Source organism: Primulina tabacum, chromosome 13 (assembly GCF_025594145.1).
Source record: "Primulina tabacum isolate GXHZ01 chromosome 13, ASM2559414v2, whole genome shotgun sequence".
Classification (NCBI taxonomy): Eukaryota; Viridiplantae; Streptophyta; class Magnoliopsida; order Lamiales; family Gesneriaceae; genus Primulina; species Primulina tabacum.
Genome location: NC_134562.1, coordinates 37,826,927 through 37,842,971, shown reverse-complemented (window position 1 = coordinate 37,842,971; position 16,045 = coordinate 37,826,927). Strand labels below are relative to the sequence as shown.

Genomic DNA, 16,045 nt, shown 5'->3' with positions numbered 1-16,045 from the left:
AAAGGTGGTTCCAGACGGCATCGTTTAGGGTTGTCTAGTAATCCAAGTAGGGTGCCTGCGCCCGCAGTAAACAATTTGGTAGCTGTAGCATGCATGTATAGGTGCAGTGTTTTTGTATGTATGTGAATCGAAATGACAAGTGAGTGTGTTTGTCTTGTGATTTATATATACATTTGACTCAATGCTGTATGTATACAAAAGTCTTGCTCTTAAATTAATGTATTTAAGTATACCTTCTGATAATCTCTGGAATTTGCAAATATTTAAGCCTATGAGAAATAGGTGGATCTGTGGAGGACGACGTCTTTTCGAGTATTATATTATATTTACGTAATCTATTCAAATGTTTAAAATAACTAACTTTGGTGTCGTGGTATGTTTTAATAATTATATATATTAATAAAATGTTTAAATTTTAGTGTAAGTTATATATAGTTTAGTGGAAAGAGTCATTGTTATTGAGGCTTAGGTTATAGGTTCAATTTTTATTGACGTCATTTTTTATTTTTTTATTTATATATAAAAATTACAGTGTAGACCCTCACTATTTCTTATAATTATATTTTGATCCTCATTTAAATATAAATCAAATAAATTATAAAAATTATTATACAAACATGTAACGTGTACGTCGGATATACTAGTTATTAATAATATTTGTATGAGGTATTTGAATTTGTTTGTTTCCTGCCTGGAGAAATCTAGTCCAAGATCTTCTGAGACACAAAATACTCGCTCGTAATATATAGATAGATACTTGGTGGGACTCACTCCACAGCATAACATGCCAATTGATTGTGTTATCATATCACATCAATGTTAGCCATTTATTATTAACTTCAAGAATTATTGTTGTACATATCCATCAATCAAATTGTATATTTAATAAGTTTATTCAGATTCGATACAAATATTGAATGTGAGTTCTTTAAAATGATTATACTAGAAGATATTAAAATATTTAATTTTATAATTATTTTTTTTATCATATTAAAAATCTATCTCAAATTAATTCATATTTTACATAGCACAAAAATCTAAACAAAACTTCTATTTAATCGAATAATTCTTCTAAATTGAAATAATTTCGCGTTAATTGTTTAGCGCTATTTGATAAAATTGAAAAAAATAATAATGCATACCACGTGTGTGTATTTTTTACTAGTTTATATTATTTTCGGGAATATATTTTGAATAAATTATTTGATTGTAATTTAGATACCATAATAAATAAGCAAAATTTATGGGTTGTCCCAACTCCCAAGCGTCTTCTTGTTTTTTTCTTTTCATTTTTTTCCCCAGGAGTCCAACAATATTTGAATTTTGCGTCACATCAACATTGACGGAGGTACATGTATCCTTACCCAAGCTTTAACCCGGATAACCTAATGTTTTTAAAAAAAATTTATATGTAAATTTTATATAATTTTAGATTAACATGATATTAGCTCGGGTATATCAATTTAAAATATTAAAAGATTTTAGAGTTTAAAATTCTAGCACGCACATAGTCAGATTCTTAGCTCCGCCACTGCGCATTAATCACGATTAAATTCAAAAATACTTTGTGACAAAAGCCCGCCTCCCTTGTTTGAGGGACATGAGATTTTTCTTGGTAATGAGGAGCTTGTATTTCTGCCTGCGGAAACAGATGCTCAACTCGGTAAACTAATGGTGCAGGCTTTGGACCGAATAACTTGTCCTCCCTATCCACTGTGAGGCAAGGATATTATTTTAGAATAGAATATACACACAAAAATACACTGCATATTTGTATGCAATTAAAGAGACGTGAAAAAAAAAGAGGAAGCAGGTGTGGAGGGGAGAAAAAAGCAAAAGAAGATGTCTTTCGCAGGCTCGGATCCCAATGGAATGCAGGAAGGATACCCAGCATTGCTTGCTGGAACTCATTCTTTTTGTTTAAGTTTAAAGGGCCTTGCTTTGTTCTCTTTAGAAAACTTTTCAGAGAGAGAGAGATAGAGGGATAAAAAAGCAAAAGAAAGAGACCATAGATTCAGTGATTCAGCAGAGAGGGATGCGCTTTGGCTAGATTTTTGTTTAGATTTCATTCCTACTTAAGTCTGTAACTACAAAACAAAACGAGCCAGTTTCTTTGGTTTTCGGTTTTTCTTTTTTTATTTTCCATGGAGGAGAGTTTCCCACTTCTCATATGATTAGTTTACTTGGTTTTCAATCATTGACTTGCTTTCTTGCAACAAGGGAAAAAGAAAAACTCGTGAGAATCTTCCCCCTTTTCTTGTTTTTCAAAGGGAGGAAAATGAAGGCTATGGGTGATGAAATTAGTAACAACTGGTTAGGTTTCTCTCTTTCTTCTCGAAACATGGAGGGTTCCTCGGACAATAATAATCATGCTCAGCCTGGTTCTAATAATGTTCCTAATGCACTTCCAATGAGTTTTCCCTCTGGTTACGGTAGTTATCCAGGGTTTTTCTATGGGGTTGAAGGTGAGAATACTGGATTTTACTCTCCTTTAACTGTGATGCCACTTAAATCTGATGGCTCATTGTGCTTGATGGAAGCTATCAACAGGTCACAACCACAAGGTTAGTTAGCTTGAACAATGCTCATTGCTTAAACCCTTTTTTTTATTGTTTTTTGTTGTGTACTGTAATTTATTTTTTTTACTTTTACCTTGAAGTTATGGTGGCTTCAACTCCCAAACTTGAAGATTTCTTTGGTGGCACAACGATGGGTACCCATAACTATAACAGAGGAGGAATGGTTCTTAGTCTAGATAGCATGTACTATAATCACAATCCTCAAAGTCAGACTCACAATATTCTAAGTCATAGTCAAGAAAACTCTAGGAACCACCAGATTCAAGTTCAAGAGTACACAGATTACACCCCATTCAGGGGTCAAGAAATGTACGAGGGATCAGAAAATGAGCCTAAAGATACTCGGCTTTCAGATGGAAATTTGCAGCTTCCAACAATGTGTGATGATGAGTTATCTGGAATGAAAAACTGGGTTACAAGAAGCTATACAAATAGCCATGCATTAGAGCAGAAAATGGGCTTCAGTGTGGAAGAAAATGGCGGAGAATCTGGGCAGATTGGTTCGATGGGGTATGGTGATTTGCAATCTCTGAGCTTATCAATGAGCCCTGGTTCACAGTCTAGCTGTGTCACTGGCTCACAGCATATTCCGCCGGCTATGGCAGATTGCATGGGATTTGAAAACAAGAAACGGGGACCTGGAAAAAGATGAACAGAAGCAAATTGTGCATAGGAAATCCATTGATACATTTGGGCAGAGGACCTCACAGTATAGAGGCGTTACAAGGTTGATTTTTAAACGTTTTTTAAACACATTCTGATCTTTCTGTTGGAAATAAACCTATTATTATTTAATTAGAAATGTACTATAATGCTGGATATTTGCGCACCAGGCACAGGTGGACTGGTAGATATGAAGCCCATTTGTGGGACAACAGTTGCAAGAAAGAAGGCCAAAGCAGAAAAGGGAGGCAAGGTCTGCGACATAAACTACATTTTCTGTTTTCTGTTCATTATCTCATTCGTTTTACTAACTCAAGTGTGTCAACTTCTTCCGGAAATCATGGAACATTTGGAATGACTTGAAATCTCCTTTCCAGTTTATTTAGGTAAAATGATCTTCCCTTTTTACTATCAAAAGTGCTACATTCTAGTCGCCGACTAATTTATTGCTGCCATTTTTTTGTAGGAGGTTATGATATGGAAGAAAAGGCAGCAAGGTCGTATGATTTGGCTGCAATTAAATACTGGGGACCTTCCACTCATATCAATTTCCCGGTATGGATTTCATTCACTTTATATTAATTATTCTTTGTTTCTGCAATCAAAGTTATACGAACAATAAACTTCTTGAGTTGACGCAGTTGGAAAATTATCATCAAGAACTTGAAGATATGAAGAACATGAGCAGACAAGAATATGTTGCTCATTTGAGAAGGTTCTCTTTCGTCCGTGTTGGGATCTCACGGACTGTCAACTTGACGATTTTCGTTCTCCCCATATTTTGTTACTGCATTTTTAAATTTATGTTGCCACTGCTCTATGATCGTTTGCAGGAAAAGCAGTGGCTTCTCAAGGGGAGCTTCAATATACAGGGGGGTGACCAGGTCTGAAAATCCGCTTCTATGCTAACCTTTCCTGGCGTTGCTACTGTGTGAAATCTCTGTTCTTGCCTTGTTTTTTAGCAGACATCATCAACATGGTCGGTGGCAGGCTCGAATAGGCCGAGTGGCAGGAAACAAGGATCTTTATCTTGGAACATTTAGTAAGTTTTCAGGCATTCTAAAGTTTGAATCCGACAGTTTCGTATTTGGATGGATAGACTTGAAATCATTGTTTCTATAAAACTAAAAAAACAATTCTATAAATTTGAAATCTTTCTATCCTAAACACAAATTTGTTGAAATTTCTATGTCTTGTATATGCTAAATTTTACCAGGAAACGAATGCCTCCCCCGTACATTTTTAAACTGACAGGTTTACATACATTTTGATCAGGCACTCAAGAAGAAGCGGCGGAGGCTTACGATGTAGCAGCTATCAAATTTCGGGGCATAAATGCTGTAACAAATTTTGACATCTCAAGGTATGATGTAGAAAGGATTATGGAAAGCAACGCCCTTCTTTCCGGGGAGATGGCTAGGAGAAACAAATTGGCTGATTCAATTAACGACAGCTCGCTTAACATTCCTTCGAATCTAAACAATATTATGGACTCAAATGTCTCAAAAGAGAGCAGCAGCAGCAATGTATATGATTGGAGAATGACCCTTTATCCATCCTCTAATCCTAAACCTATAGAAGATTTTAAGGTTTCAAACTTCTCAGCTCCTTTTGGAGATGAGTCGGGAAAAACGGCGAACAATTTTTCCAGGAATTCTTCTTTGGTTACAAGTTTGAGCAGTTCTAGAGATGGCAGCCCAGATAAAAATAACAGTCTTCCCATGCATTTTCCGGTGCCTCCACCGGTAGCAACTTTTTCCCCGGCCCAATCAGCGATTTCTAACTCGAGTTCTTGGAATCAATCTGCTGCCCAGATGAGGCCACAAGTGCCACTTTTTACTGCGTGGACTGATGCATCATAATGTGATCTAGGAAGTCCGACTGGTTTTAGTTTCGATTTACTGTTTTTAGAGGTTAAATGGCTTAAATTATGTGGCAGATTTGTTTGTGGGCTGAAAATCAACTTTTTATTTCTATGTTTTTCAAGAAAACTAGTGGGGCATCTTTTAAATGAAATTATCGGGGTTTTTATGGAATGATGTTGATTTCCGTTACTTTCACCTCTTGAGATTAAATGACTTTAAGTCTCGTTAAACTTTTTTTTTGCTGAAATAGCGACTTTACTTCCCACTGAACAGTTTTGCACTTTTCTGTATATATAATATAATATACAAGCTTTTTACGGGCAAGCGTTGTAACTTTTATTGATATGTAGTAGTGTCACTCATTACTAGGCTAACCAATCAAAGCGATAAATTCTCAGGCACACAATAAAAAAATGCCAAGGGAAGAAATAACGAACTTTTATAGAGAATGAGCCACGACATTAGTCGTTCTCCTAACATAAAAAAAGATATTATTGCTTAAGCAATTATTATTGAATTAATAATCTCTTACGCCCATAATCCAACATAACTCGAACAACTCAAATACTCCTTGCACCGCCAAGAATGAATAAGATGTAATAAATACTTTCTGAAAGCTTTTGTTCTGTATTATATCTTGAGACCTTCCGGGTTACTAACGATTCTCGAAGTTTCGAGAATACCCTACCAAAGATCGCACCACCCCAATGATTTCCCGATTCTGAAAGCTAGCATCCACATCTAATCTTATGTGATCAACCCGCGGCGCTTGCCACTGCCTTGAAGAAGCTGAATGCGGCGAAGGATGTTTAATAAGGCAATCTTTCGTTTCATGTCTACAATTCTCCCCTAGACATGATGCAATAGTGGATGAAATTTTCAATTCACTACCCTCACTATCATGCAGAAACCGGCATCTCTCATTCCTGATCAACCAGGCTAGACAAGCAAATCCTCATCTTAGATATCTTTAAGAGCTGTATATATGTATTTGAACAATTCTCCTATTAAGTTAGTTTTTAAGGTAAAATTAGACCAAAATCTATTATTTTAACAATGTTTTTGATTGACAAAATAAATCTTCGCTCTATCGTATTCTGAAAAATAATTTTAATTTTAATGCCAAAGAATTAATTTTTGAGCTTTGGGTCTTTACTCTTTAGGCATACGACCGTCGCCCAACAATTGGGGCGACCACACAAACAAATTGAACTCGCGGTGCCTTGTTTTTTCTTTGCTTTTCCGAACATAATAATCGTCAAATCTAAATCTAAGTGGGGTGTATTCAATTCAGAGTTTTGATGACTTTTAATGACTTTTTCAAATGATAGACTTTTATGGATTTGATAGATTTTTATTGACTTTTACAGAATCTCACAGATTTATGTGGATTTATGTAGACTTTTTTGCAAGATTTTTATAGACTTTTGTGGACTTTTTTTTTTATAGAATTTTATAAATTTTGTACTTAATTATAACATATTATTATTTTTATTAATTTCTTTGAATCAATAATTAATTGACATATATAACATATTCAGTTTGAAATTATTTTCAGTATTGATATTAATAAATAAATTTATTTATTTAAAAGTTAAATCATTTAATCTTTACATGTGTATATATGTGGGTTTGTATGCATGTTATTAAATTTTTTAAAATACATCAACTGAGTAACCTGTAATCTTGTTTTTAAATTGATAATGTACATGTGAAAAAAATATTATTTAGTATTGTGTGAATATAATTTTGTATAAAAACTATCATACTTTACATATTAATTGAAAATGCTAAAATGAATTTAAAAAATCATGATTGTTACGAGACTATTCAATTATTAAGAATTAAGCAACATTTTTTTGGATCAACTTTTATTATTATTGAATATTACATTAATTTGTATAAATCATAAATTAAAAATCACAAAATCAATTATAGAATTCAAAATTTCATGTGATATTAAAATAAAAAATTATTAAATGAACAATCAGCCAAAAAATGAAAAATTTGAAAAGGAAAAATGAAAATATATATAGAGATACACTTCGAAAATTTGAGAGAATGGTAGAAATATATGAGAGGAGAGAAAGATAAGAAGAGAGGTGATGTGAAGCGACAGAGAGGAAAAATAAATAGCTTGTGTATGAGTTAGAAGTTTTAAAAATCCATCCAAATCTTTGGGTTGAACCAAATACAATTTTTTATAATTTATAGTTGTACCTTAGGCTTTAATGTTTGTATGTTAATGAATTCCATGAAATTATTAAAAGTCTATGGAAGATTTGAATACATATAGACTTTTATAGAGTTTTTAAAAGTCAATTTTGAATACCACTTGACTTTTTAAAACTCTATGAAAGTCTATTTTGAATATCACTAGACTTCTACAGACTTCTATAGAGTATGTAAAAGTCTTAATTGAATATATCTAGACTTTTAAAATCTACAAAAGTAATTAAAAATTAATAAATCTCCTATATTGAATACATCCCCTAAATCTAAATCTAATGTTTGATTACAGAATCAAATCGCCACACGACATGTTCTACAAGTCTACTATTACTCTGTTAATAATAATAATAATAGTAATTATAATAACAATATATAAGGTGAGTCAAGTTCCCAAGAACTTGTACAAGTTTAATTCACATTGACCACAAAACCTCTTGGGCCTTCAGTTGAACCATGGTTGAAACTTGTTTATATCAATTAATCACGTACACTTGCTTGAGACCATTCCGGATGTGCCATAATCTTCGATGGATGAACATATTTACATGAATTGAACTCGGTGCAACTATATATATATACACACACACATGATCACATTTGTTGAATCGATCTTATTTATTTATTTTTATATATGATGCATATAAAAATATCGAAGAATAAAGGATAACTATGTCTGCTCAAGTATTGAATTGGCGAAATGGTCCAGGATAACTGTCTGCTCAAGTATTGGATTGACTAAATGGTCCATTATTTTTGTGTCTCCTTGTATTCTTAGCGAGAGATGGATAAATCATGGAGTATGTCTCTTATTAGACGGTCTCACGAATCTTTATATATGAGACGGGTCAACATACCGATATTCACAAAAAAACGTAATATTCTTAGCATAAAAAGTAAAATTTTTTCATTGATGATCCAAATAAGAGATCTGTCTCACAAAATACGACCCGTGAGACCGTCTGACACAAGTTTTTGCTTAAATCATGTCAGTTGTCACCATGAACAAGCTTCTCAAAGGTCCATTCACATAGCGATGCATTTATTTTAAATATGTGGTGAGGTGGAATATGTACATTCCTAATTGCCTTTCTCCTACTATATATATTTAACATATAAATTGTCTTTGACATTGGGAGCAATAATCATCAATGCTAAAAGAGCGACCGAAACACATAATTTACATCATAGTATGATTAAAAAAAATCTTTAAAATTTTAATTTGTTTGAGAGGAGACATCTATTAGTTCTGATTGCGCGATCTATCATCTATGTTTGCTCAGGTCATTACAATAGGTGTGAGATGTTTTCTTACGTGACTTTACGTCCTTAATTACTTAACTAAGTTTAAGTGAAATAAATAGAGACACATCAAAGGAGAGACTATGGCCATAGGCCCATAACAATAAATTATTTAAATTAACTTTCTTTAAATGATTTCTATTTTTAAAAAAAAAAAACAAACGTAAGTTATGTCTCGTTAAATTACTCTAAATTGTTTGATGTTAATTATTTTGCTCGGATATACCATGGAATTTATCAGGCATGACTCTTTCTTACAATTTTTTTTTAATAAATCAAATATTTAGTACGATAAATGTGAATTTCCATATGTAGAAGATTTAAGTTTTTATATTTTTGTGAGAGGTTTACTAAAACCCCAAAACTTTAATCACAAATCAAAGACTACAATCATGCTATCGTGAGTTGTCTCTCACTTTTACATATAGGAATTTCTAATACGAAAAATGCCAAAAGGATATTAACCAGATATTTAGCTACTTTCATATATCGTATACTATTTTTTTTCAGCCAAATATAATAATTAGTAGTAAGAATTCTTTCTAACTATTTTTACTAAAAAAGATTGGCTAATTCCAGCGGCTGAACTCATTGGTTTATAATCCTAAAGTAATTATGTCTTTCTTGATTTTTCCGAAATCGGTAGTGTTCGAAAGCCGCAGGACCTTTATGCTTGTCTATTTACCATGGCGATTGCTGGATTCCAATAGGGTTACCAGAAAGTAGGTGTGTTTTTTGGTAGAATAGTTTAAAGTTTTCAAATTCGAGCAAGTTTTTCCTAGTTAATTGATGATCTATGTCGGTCACGTAACCATTATTTCAAATTAGTCGCAGTCGCCGAGTTCCAGTATCAAGATTTAAAGAATGCACAACCCAAAATTATAATATTTATATTCTACTTTAATGGGAGCTTTCAGCTTCTAGAGTGGCCGACACTCGACATAAGATGGACCAATGTAGCCGGGGAAGCCATGAACCAGACAACTGTTGTAGGTCGCGTTCCTCAATTTCAACAATGTCAAAAAGAAAATTACAATTATTTTTTTTTAAAAAAATCATGGAGTTTTTATAAGAAACATATTGTGTTGATGTAATCCATAATTAGGAAATTTATATATTAATAATTCATTGAAGATGATAAAAATAATTAGAATTCAAGGTTATGGAGTCATACTTAAAATTATGTACATCCAACTTAATTAGCAAGTATTTGGTTAAATTTAATTATAAGCTCTTTAAAAGATTTTAATTGAAATTGTAAGCTATAATCAGTATTTAGTAAAACAATTTAGAGAAATTTGCAAGATGACAAAAAGGAGTTTTCTCATTTTCTTAAATTATCTTTCTACATTTTGTAAACTATGAAGAATTCTAATACTCCAAACTATTTTTTATTTTTATAAATTAAAATATGCGAGTAAATAACTTTTGAAATAAGTATTTGTAATATTTTCATAATATCATGTTATATATGATAATCACGATTATAAAAAATCTTAAAATATGAAGCATATCAACATCGATCTTCCATCTTATTTTATCAAATCATCGCGTCTTACCTTATACTTTCAGAATAAACCGTCGCAACATATGAATTCTTAAAGTAGCTTATAATAAAATTAGAAATGTGTAAATCATTCATTTTTTCCCCATATTTGTTATTTAAATCAGAATAAGCACCAAGTGTTCTACTCAAATACAACGCTTAGTTTCCACTTTTCATTATTGTCGAATTATATAAATTTGTTAAACAGTAGATGTTATTTCCCAGTTTTTACTATTAACATGATATTATATAACATACATAAGATAATCTTATGAGTAGGTCTATTGTGAGATGGTCTCACGAATCTTTATCTGTGAGACTGGTCAACCCTACTGATATTCACAATTAAAAGTAATACTCTTAACATAAAAATAATATTTTTTCATTGATGACCCAAATAAGATATCTGTCTCACGAAATACGACTCGTGAGACCGTCTCACACAAGTTTTTGTCTAATCTTATATACATAAGATTAAAACTTAATCAATGTAAATCTTTGTCTGACCTTACAATTGTATGAGAGAGGCGTGTTTCTTAATAATATGTCATGGAATTGTGTATATTATTATATTATAAAAAACATAAATGTATGTGACACATGACGTTTCGATGTCTTGACTGGACAGTACTATGTAAAGTCCGCCATTGGATCGACTCTCTTCATCGAATTAAAAAAATGACGCTTTCGATCATTGCTACGTGCGATTCTCGTGGTCAAAATTCCTCCTACTTTGTGGGATTGCAAGAGTATGAGAAGAATCCCTACGATGAAATCAACAAGCCCGACGGTATTATTCAGATGGGTCTTGCAGAAAATCAGGTACATATACGTACATGATTCTTTTGGATCTCTCAACTATTTTTCTTTGTATACAGTACTTAATTGGATGAAATTTATAAATTGATTTGGTATATGGATGTACTCATGTACACGATCATCTTATAACAAGTTCGTGTTCAAATTAATTCTCCGCAGCTTTCTTTTGATCTACTCGAGACATGGTTAACAGAAAACCCTGATGCATCAAGGTTCAAGAGAAATGGAGAATCCATTTTCAGGGAGCTTGCCCTCTTTCAAGATTATCATGGCCTTCCAGCTTTCAAGAATGTAAAAGCTAGCATGCAATGATAAATAAATCACACACGTATATAAATGTGAGATCGATCTACTTATTTAATTACTTTTAAGCAGGCGTTGGTACGATTCATGTCAGAAATCAGAGGAAACAAAGTTAGTTTTGATCCAAATAAGCTAGTACTCACAGCTGGCGCCACCTCCGCCAATGAAACGCTCATTTTCTGCCTGGCTGACCCCGGTGACGCTTTTCTTCTTCCGACTCCATATTATCCCGGGTAAGTCTTCTCGTGAAGAATTTGTCAAATACTTGGTTATATTTATTGTGGCGCTAAATCTGGTTTCAAGAGTGAGTACTTTAATTCAGGTTCGATAGAGACCTTAAATGGCGAACAGGAGTTGAAATTGTACCGATACAATGTACCAGCTCTAATGGATTCAAAATTACGGCACCTGCTCTAGAAGAGGCTTTTCAACTCGCCCAGACCTGCAATCTCAAAGTTAAAGGAATATTAGTGACGAATCCATCTAATCCTCTGGGAAAAACCCTGACATGGAATGAACTCAATCTTCTTGTAAACTTCATAAGCATCAAAGGTATCCATCTAATAAGCGACGAGATTTACTCGGGCACAGTTTTCAACTCTCCGAGATTCGTCAGCATCATGGAGGTTTTAGATAAAAAAAGTTCCGTGAACACAGGAATTCGGAATCGTGTTCACGTAGTATACAGTCTTTCCAAAGATCTGGGAATTCCGGGTTTCAGAGTCGGGGCCATATACTCCAATGACCCGACTATCGTGTCTGCTGCAACGAAAATGTCAAGTTTTGGGTTGGTTTCGTCACAAACTCAGTCTCTTCTGTCCGCCATGCTTTCGGACAAGAAATTTACCAAGCATTACGTTGTTGAGAATAAGAAACGGCTGAAAAGCCGGCATGCGGTGCTTGTTAGAGGCCTGAAAATGGCTGGAATTTCATGCCTGGAGAGTAATTCCGGTTTATTTTGTTGGGTGGATGCGCGGCATCTGTTGAGATCCCAAACTTTTGAAGCAGAAATGGAGCTGTGGAAAAAGATATTGTGCGATATCCAGTTGAATATCTCGCCGGGATCTTCATGCCATTGCGTAGAGCCGGGTTGGTTTCGAGTTTGTTTCGCTAACATGTCGGAAGAGACACTAAACCTAGCAATTCAACGTATAAAAATCTTCGTCGATACCATTTCGTTGGGTAAAGGTAGCAATGGTTTTTATTACAATTCGAGGACAAAGTCAGTGGGCAATTGGGGTTTTCGGCTATCTTACAGTCACGGAAGTGAACGATGATGGATAGTCTGGTTTGAACACCCATGGATTGGCTGGAGATCACCATTCATATTTAGTTAGAAAAGTTGTGATTTTTCTGAGTGATTCGTTGCATTGTTTTTGTTCTCGATATCTATATGTTGAGGTTTGGAATTCCATTTCAAATATAAATTAAATATAGTCATTCACATTTCTGTACAAAATTATACTTACTCATTTTTTATTTTAACTAAAAGGTTATTATAAAATATAATCTTAATTTAGTATGATAAAAAAAATTAAACTATGATTTTAAATAAACGACCTAAAAATAGGAGAAACAAAGTATATTTACACATTTATTATCTTAACTAAAAGATTATTATAAAAAATAATCTTAATTTAGTATGATAAAAAAATTATAACATGGTTTTAAATAGACGACCTAAAAATAGGAGAAACAAAGTTCAATACCAATTTTTTAATGCTTCATCCCTAACATATTACACCACGATCAAGTTGGTAAAAAAAGACAAAAAATGATTTGATAGTGATACTCACGGAAAATTTAGGGATCCGATTCCAGCGAGTGTCACTAGTCCAGACGCAGGTTTTAAAATTACCCTGAGCCTGAAATCACAAATAAGATAATTAAGGGGGGGCCAGTAGGGTGTCCTGGCGTAGCCACTCCGACGCTCAAGTCAGTGACTGAGGATATATGGGGGGAGCAACTAAGGGTGCTGCTGAAAAAAAATAGTGAATCCATAATCATACGCTGAAACCTTGTATTTATAGGAGAATACCTGGGCTTGTTATGGGCCATTCACCTGCGGGCCCTAGATATGGGCCGGGAGTTTGGGCCGGATCTTGATGGGTTCATCCCTGGGGTATCACAAGTCTCCCCCTCCCGAGTCGAACTGAATCGTAGGTTCAAAGTTCGATTAGTTGTGTTGTCCTTGGTTTATCGACGATGAGGACGTACCGTACTAGAAAAATCTACTTTGTTTGCCATTAATGAACGATGTTCACACACAAAAAATACCAGCTCTTACCTGCCACGCTTCACCTGCGAGCTAACCCTAGCGCCGCCTCACCACCACTCCATCGTCACCTTAGCCCGCCGCCGCGCGCCGCCCCACCTTCACCGGAGCCAGCGCGCCCTCGCCGAGCCACCGCCGCGCGCCGTTCCACCCTCGCCCGAGCCAGTGCGCGCCCTCGCACGCTCGCCGCTCGCCCCTGCTGCGCACGTTCAAACATGCCTCGCCCCACCTCTGCCGAGCAACGCTGCACGCTCGCCCGAGCGCCTCTGCACGCTCGCCTGTCCCTGTCTTCACGCTCGCCTGTCCCCGCCTGCACGCTCCCCCGAGCGCCCCTGCACGCTCGCCCTCGCCCTCAAGCTCGCCCTGTCGGGAGCCACGCTCGCCCAGCGCCTTCGCCCAACCGCGCGCCTCGCCCTCGCCCTCGCCAGCTCGCCTAGCACCTACCGAGCACCCCTGCGCCACGCCATCTCTTGCTCGCCCGGCGCGCCATATCACGCACACCCAAGCACATGCTCGCCTCCGCCGAGCTCCTGCCCGTCAACCCTCGCCGAGCGCGCCTCGCAGCCCAGCGCCACGCTCGCCGCGCCCGCCTCGGGCTCAACACTTGTTCGTTCTTGTGGTCCTATCTTTCGAGTATTTTGCATTTGAATTTACTGCTTCTCACGAGTTTATCTTTGATGTTATTAAACCACCAGGGCTAATAAATTATCCAACTCTCCTTCTCTTCTACTAGGCGATGTTCTAACAGGAAAATAAAGATTCAACGTCTCCACCCTCTAACTTCTCTGCTAGGTGATACCTTAGCAGGAAAATAAAAATTCAACACCTCCCCCCTCTAACTCCTCTGCTAGGTAAGACCTTGGCAGGAAAATAAAAATTTAACACCCTCAGCCTCTAACTCCTCTGCTAGGTGATACCTTAGCAGGAAAATAAAAACTCAACATCTCCACCCCCTAACTCCTCTGCTAGGTGATACCTTAGCAGGAAAATAAAAATTCAACCTCCTCACCCTCTAACTCCTCTGCTAGGTGACACCTTAGCAGGAGAATGAAAATTCAACCTCCTCACCCTCTAACTCCTCTGCTAGGTGACACCTTAGCAGGAGAATGAAAATTCAACGCCTCCACCCCCTAACTCCTCTGCTAGGTGATACCTTAGCAGGAAAATGAAAATTCAACGCCACCACCCCCTAACTCCTCTGCTAGGTGATACCTTAGCAGGAAAATGAAAATTCAACGCCTCCACCCTCTAACTCCTCTGCTTGGTGATACCTTAGCAGGAAAATAAAAATTCAACATCTCCACTCCCTAACTCCTCTGATAGGCGATACCTTAGCAGGAAAATAAAAATTCAACCTCCTACCTTAGCAGGAAAATGAAAATTCGACATCTCCACCTTCTAACTTCTCTGCTAGGTGATACCTGAGCAGGAAAATAAAAATTTTCTTCTACACGCTGCTCCTCTACTAGGCGATGCCTTAGTAGGAAAATAAAATTTTTCTGTTACACGCTGCTCCTCTACTAGGTGATGCCTTAGTAGAAAAATAAAATTTCTTCGCGCCCCAACTCTGCTCCTCTACTAGGCGATGTCTTTGTAGGAAAATAAAATTTTTTCTCTTCTTCCAAAATCTGCTCCTCTACTAAGCGATGCCTTAGTAGAAAAATAAAATTTCTCCCCGCTCCAACTCTGCTCCTCTACTAGGCAATGCCTTAGTAGGAAAATAAAATTTTTCTCCTCCCCAACTCTGCACCTCTGCTAGACGATGCCTTAGCAGGAAAATAAAATTTTTCTCCTCCCCAACTCTGCTAGGCGATACCTTAGCAGGAAAATAAAATTTATTTCATTCTCACAATACAACAACATCCATGAACTTAATATAAGAACTTGGTTTTATTAAATTTCAACTGATAACATAAGACAAATTCAGAAATGAAATACAGCAAAATTCAAGTCAAGATTAATATTCTCTAAGATGATAAGTGCTCCCGGGCCTCTTTAGAGCATTAAACAGCGCATTCTCCAACTTTCTTCTCTGCTCCTCTTGTATCTCCACAGGACAAAGTTACCCACTTAGAAGCTTCTGCGAATGACTCTACAACTATAAGACTGAGCTCAAGCTTCCATGCGAATGCTCGCGACCTTTCTTTTCTTCTTCCTTCACGATTCTTTCATAACAACGACGTGAGACTTTTTGGTCCCCGCACAAGACTCCAACTCCTTTTCCCACAGGAAACTTAAGCTTCTGATGATAACTGAAAGCTACGACTCTAAAATCCTTTAAGGCTGGCTGCCCCAGGATTCCATTATACGATGAGGGAGTATTCACTACGGTAAATGTTATCATCTTTGTCACCCGCCGAGAGTCATGTCCCAAAGATAGGGGAAGAGTAATCTGACCCAGCGGCGGGATGGCATGTCCTGCAAACCCATACAGCGGGGTGGAGACCGGCTCAAACTCAAATTC

The 16,045-nt window shown here is 36.1% G+C and overlaps 2 protein-coding genes across 2 annotated transcripts; both read left to right on the top strand.

The window, feature by feature from the left end:
* The first annotated feature begins 1,551 nt into the window (after nt 1–1,551).
* Nucleotides 1,552–12,630, top strand: LOC142523089 (1-aminocyclopropane-1-carboxylate synthase 3-like). The gene is made up of 5 exons (XM_075626737.1): nt 1,552–2,368; nt 10,863–11,006; nt 11,163–11,294; nt 11,379–11,539; nt 11,629–12,630. The coding sequence occupies exons 1-5, from the start codon at nt 2,171–2,173 to the stop codon at nt 12,581–12,583; spliced, it is 1,590 nt and encodes a 529-aa protein (XP_075482852.1). The 5' UTR covers nt 1,552–2,170; the 3' UTR covers nt 12,584–12,630.
* LOC142523051 (AP2-like ethylene-responsive transcription factor ANT) lies at nt 2,411–5,307 on the top strand. Its single transcript, XM_075626691.1, has 9 exons — nt 2,411–2,564; nt 2,660–3,089; nt 3,139–3,306; nt 3,413–3,495; nt 3,709–3,797; nt 3,884–3,957; nt 4,076–4,126; nt 4,205–4,284; nt 4,518–5,307. The coding sequence occupies exons 1-9, from the start codon at nt 2,411–2,413 to the stop codon at nt 5,102–5,104; spliced, it is 1,716 nt and encodes a 571-aa protein (XP_075482806.1). The 3' UTR covers nt 5,105–5,307.
* Nucleotides 12,631–16,045: the final 3,415 nt, after the last annotated feature.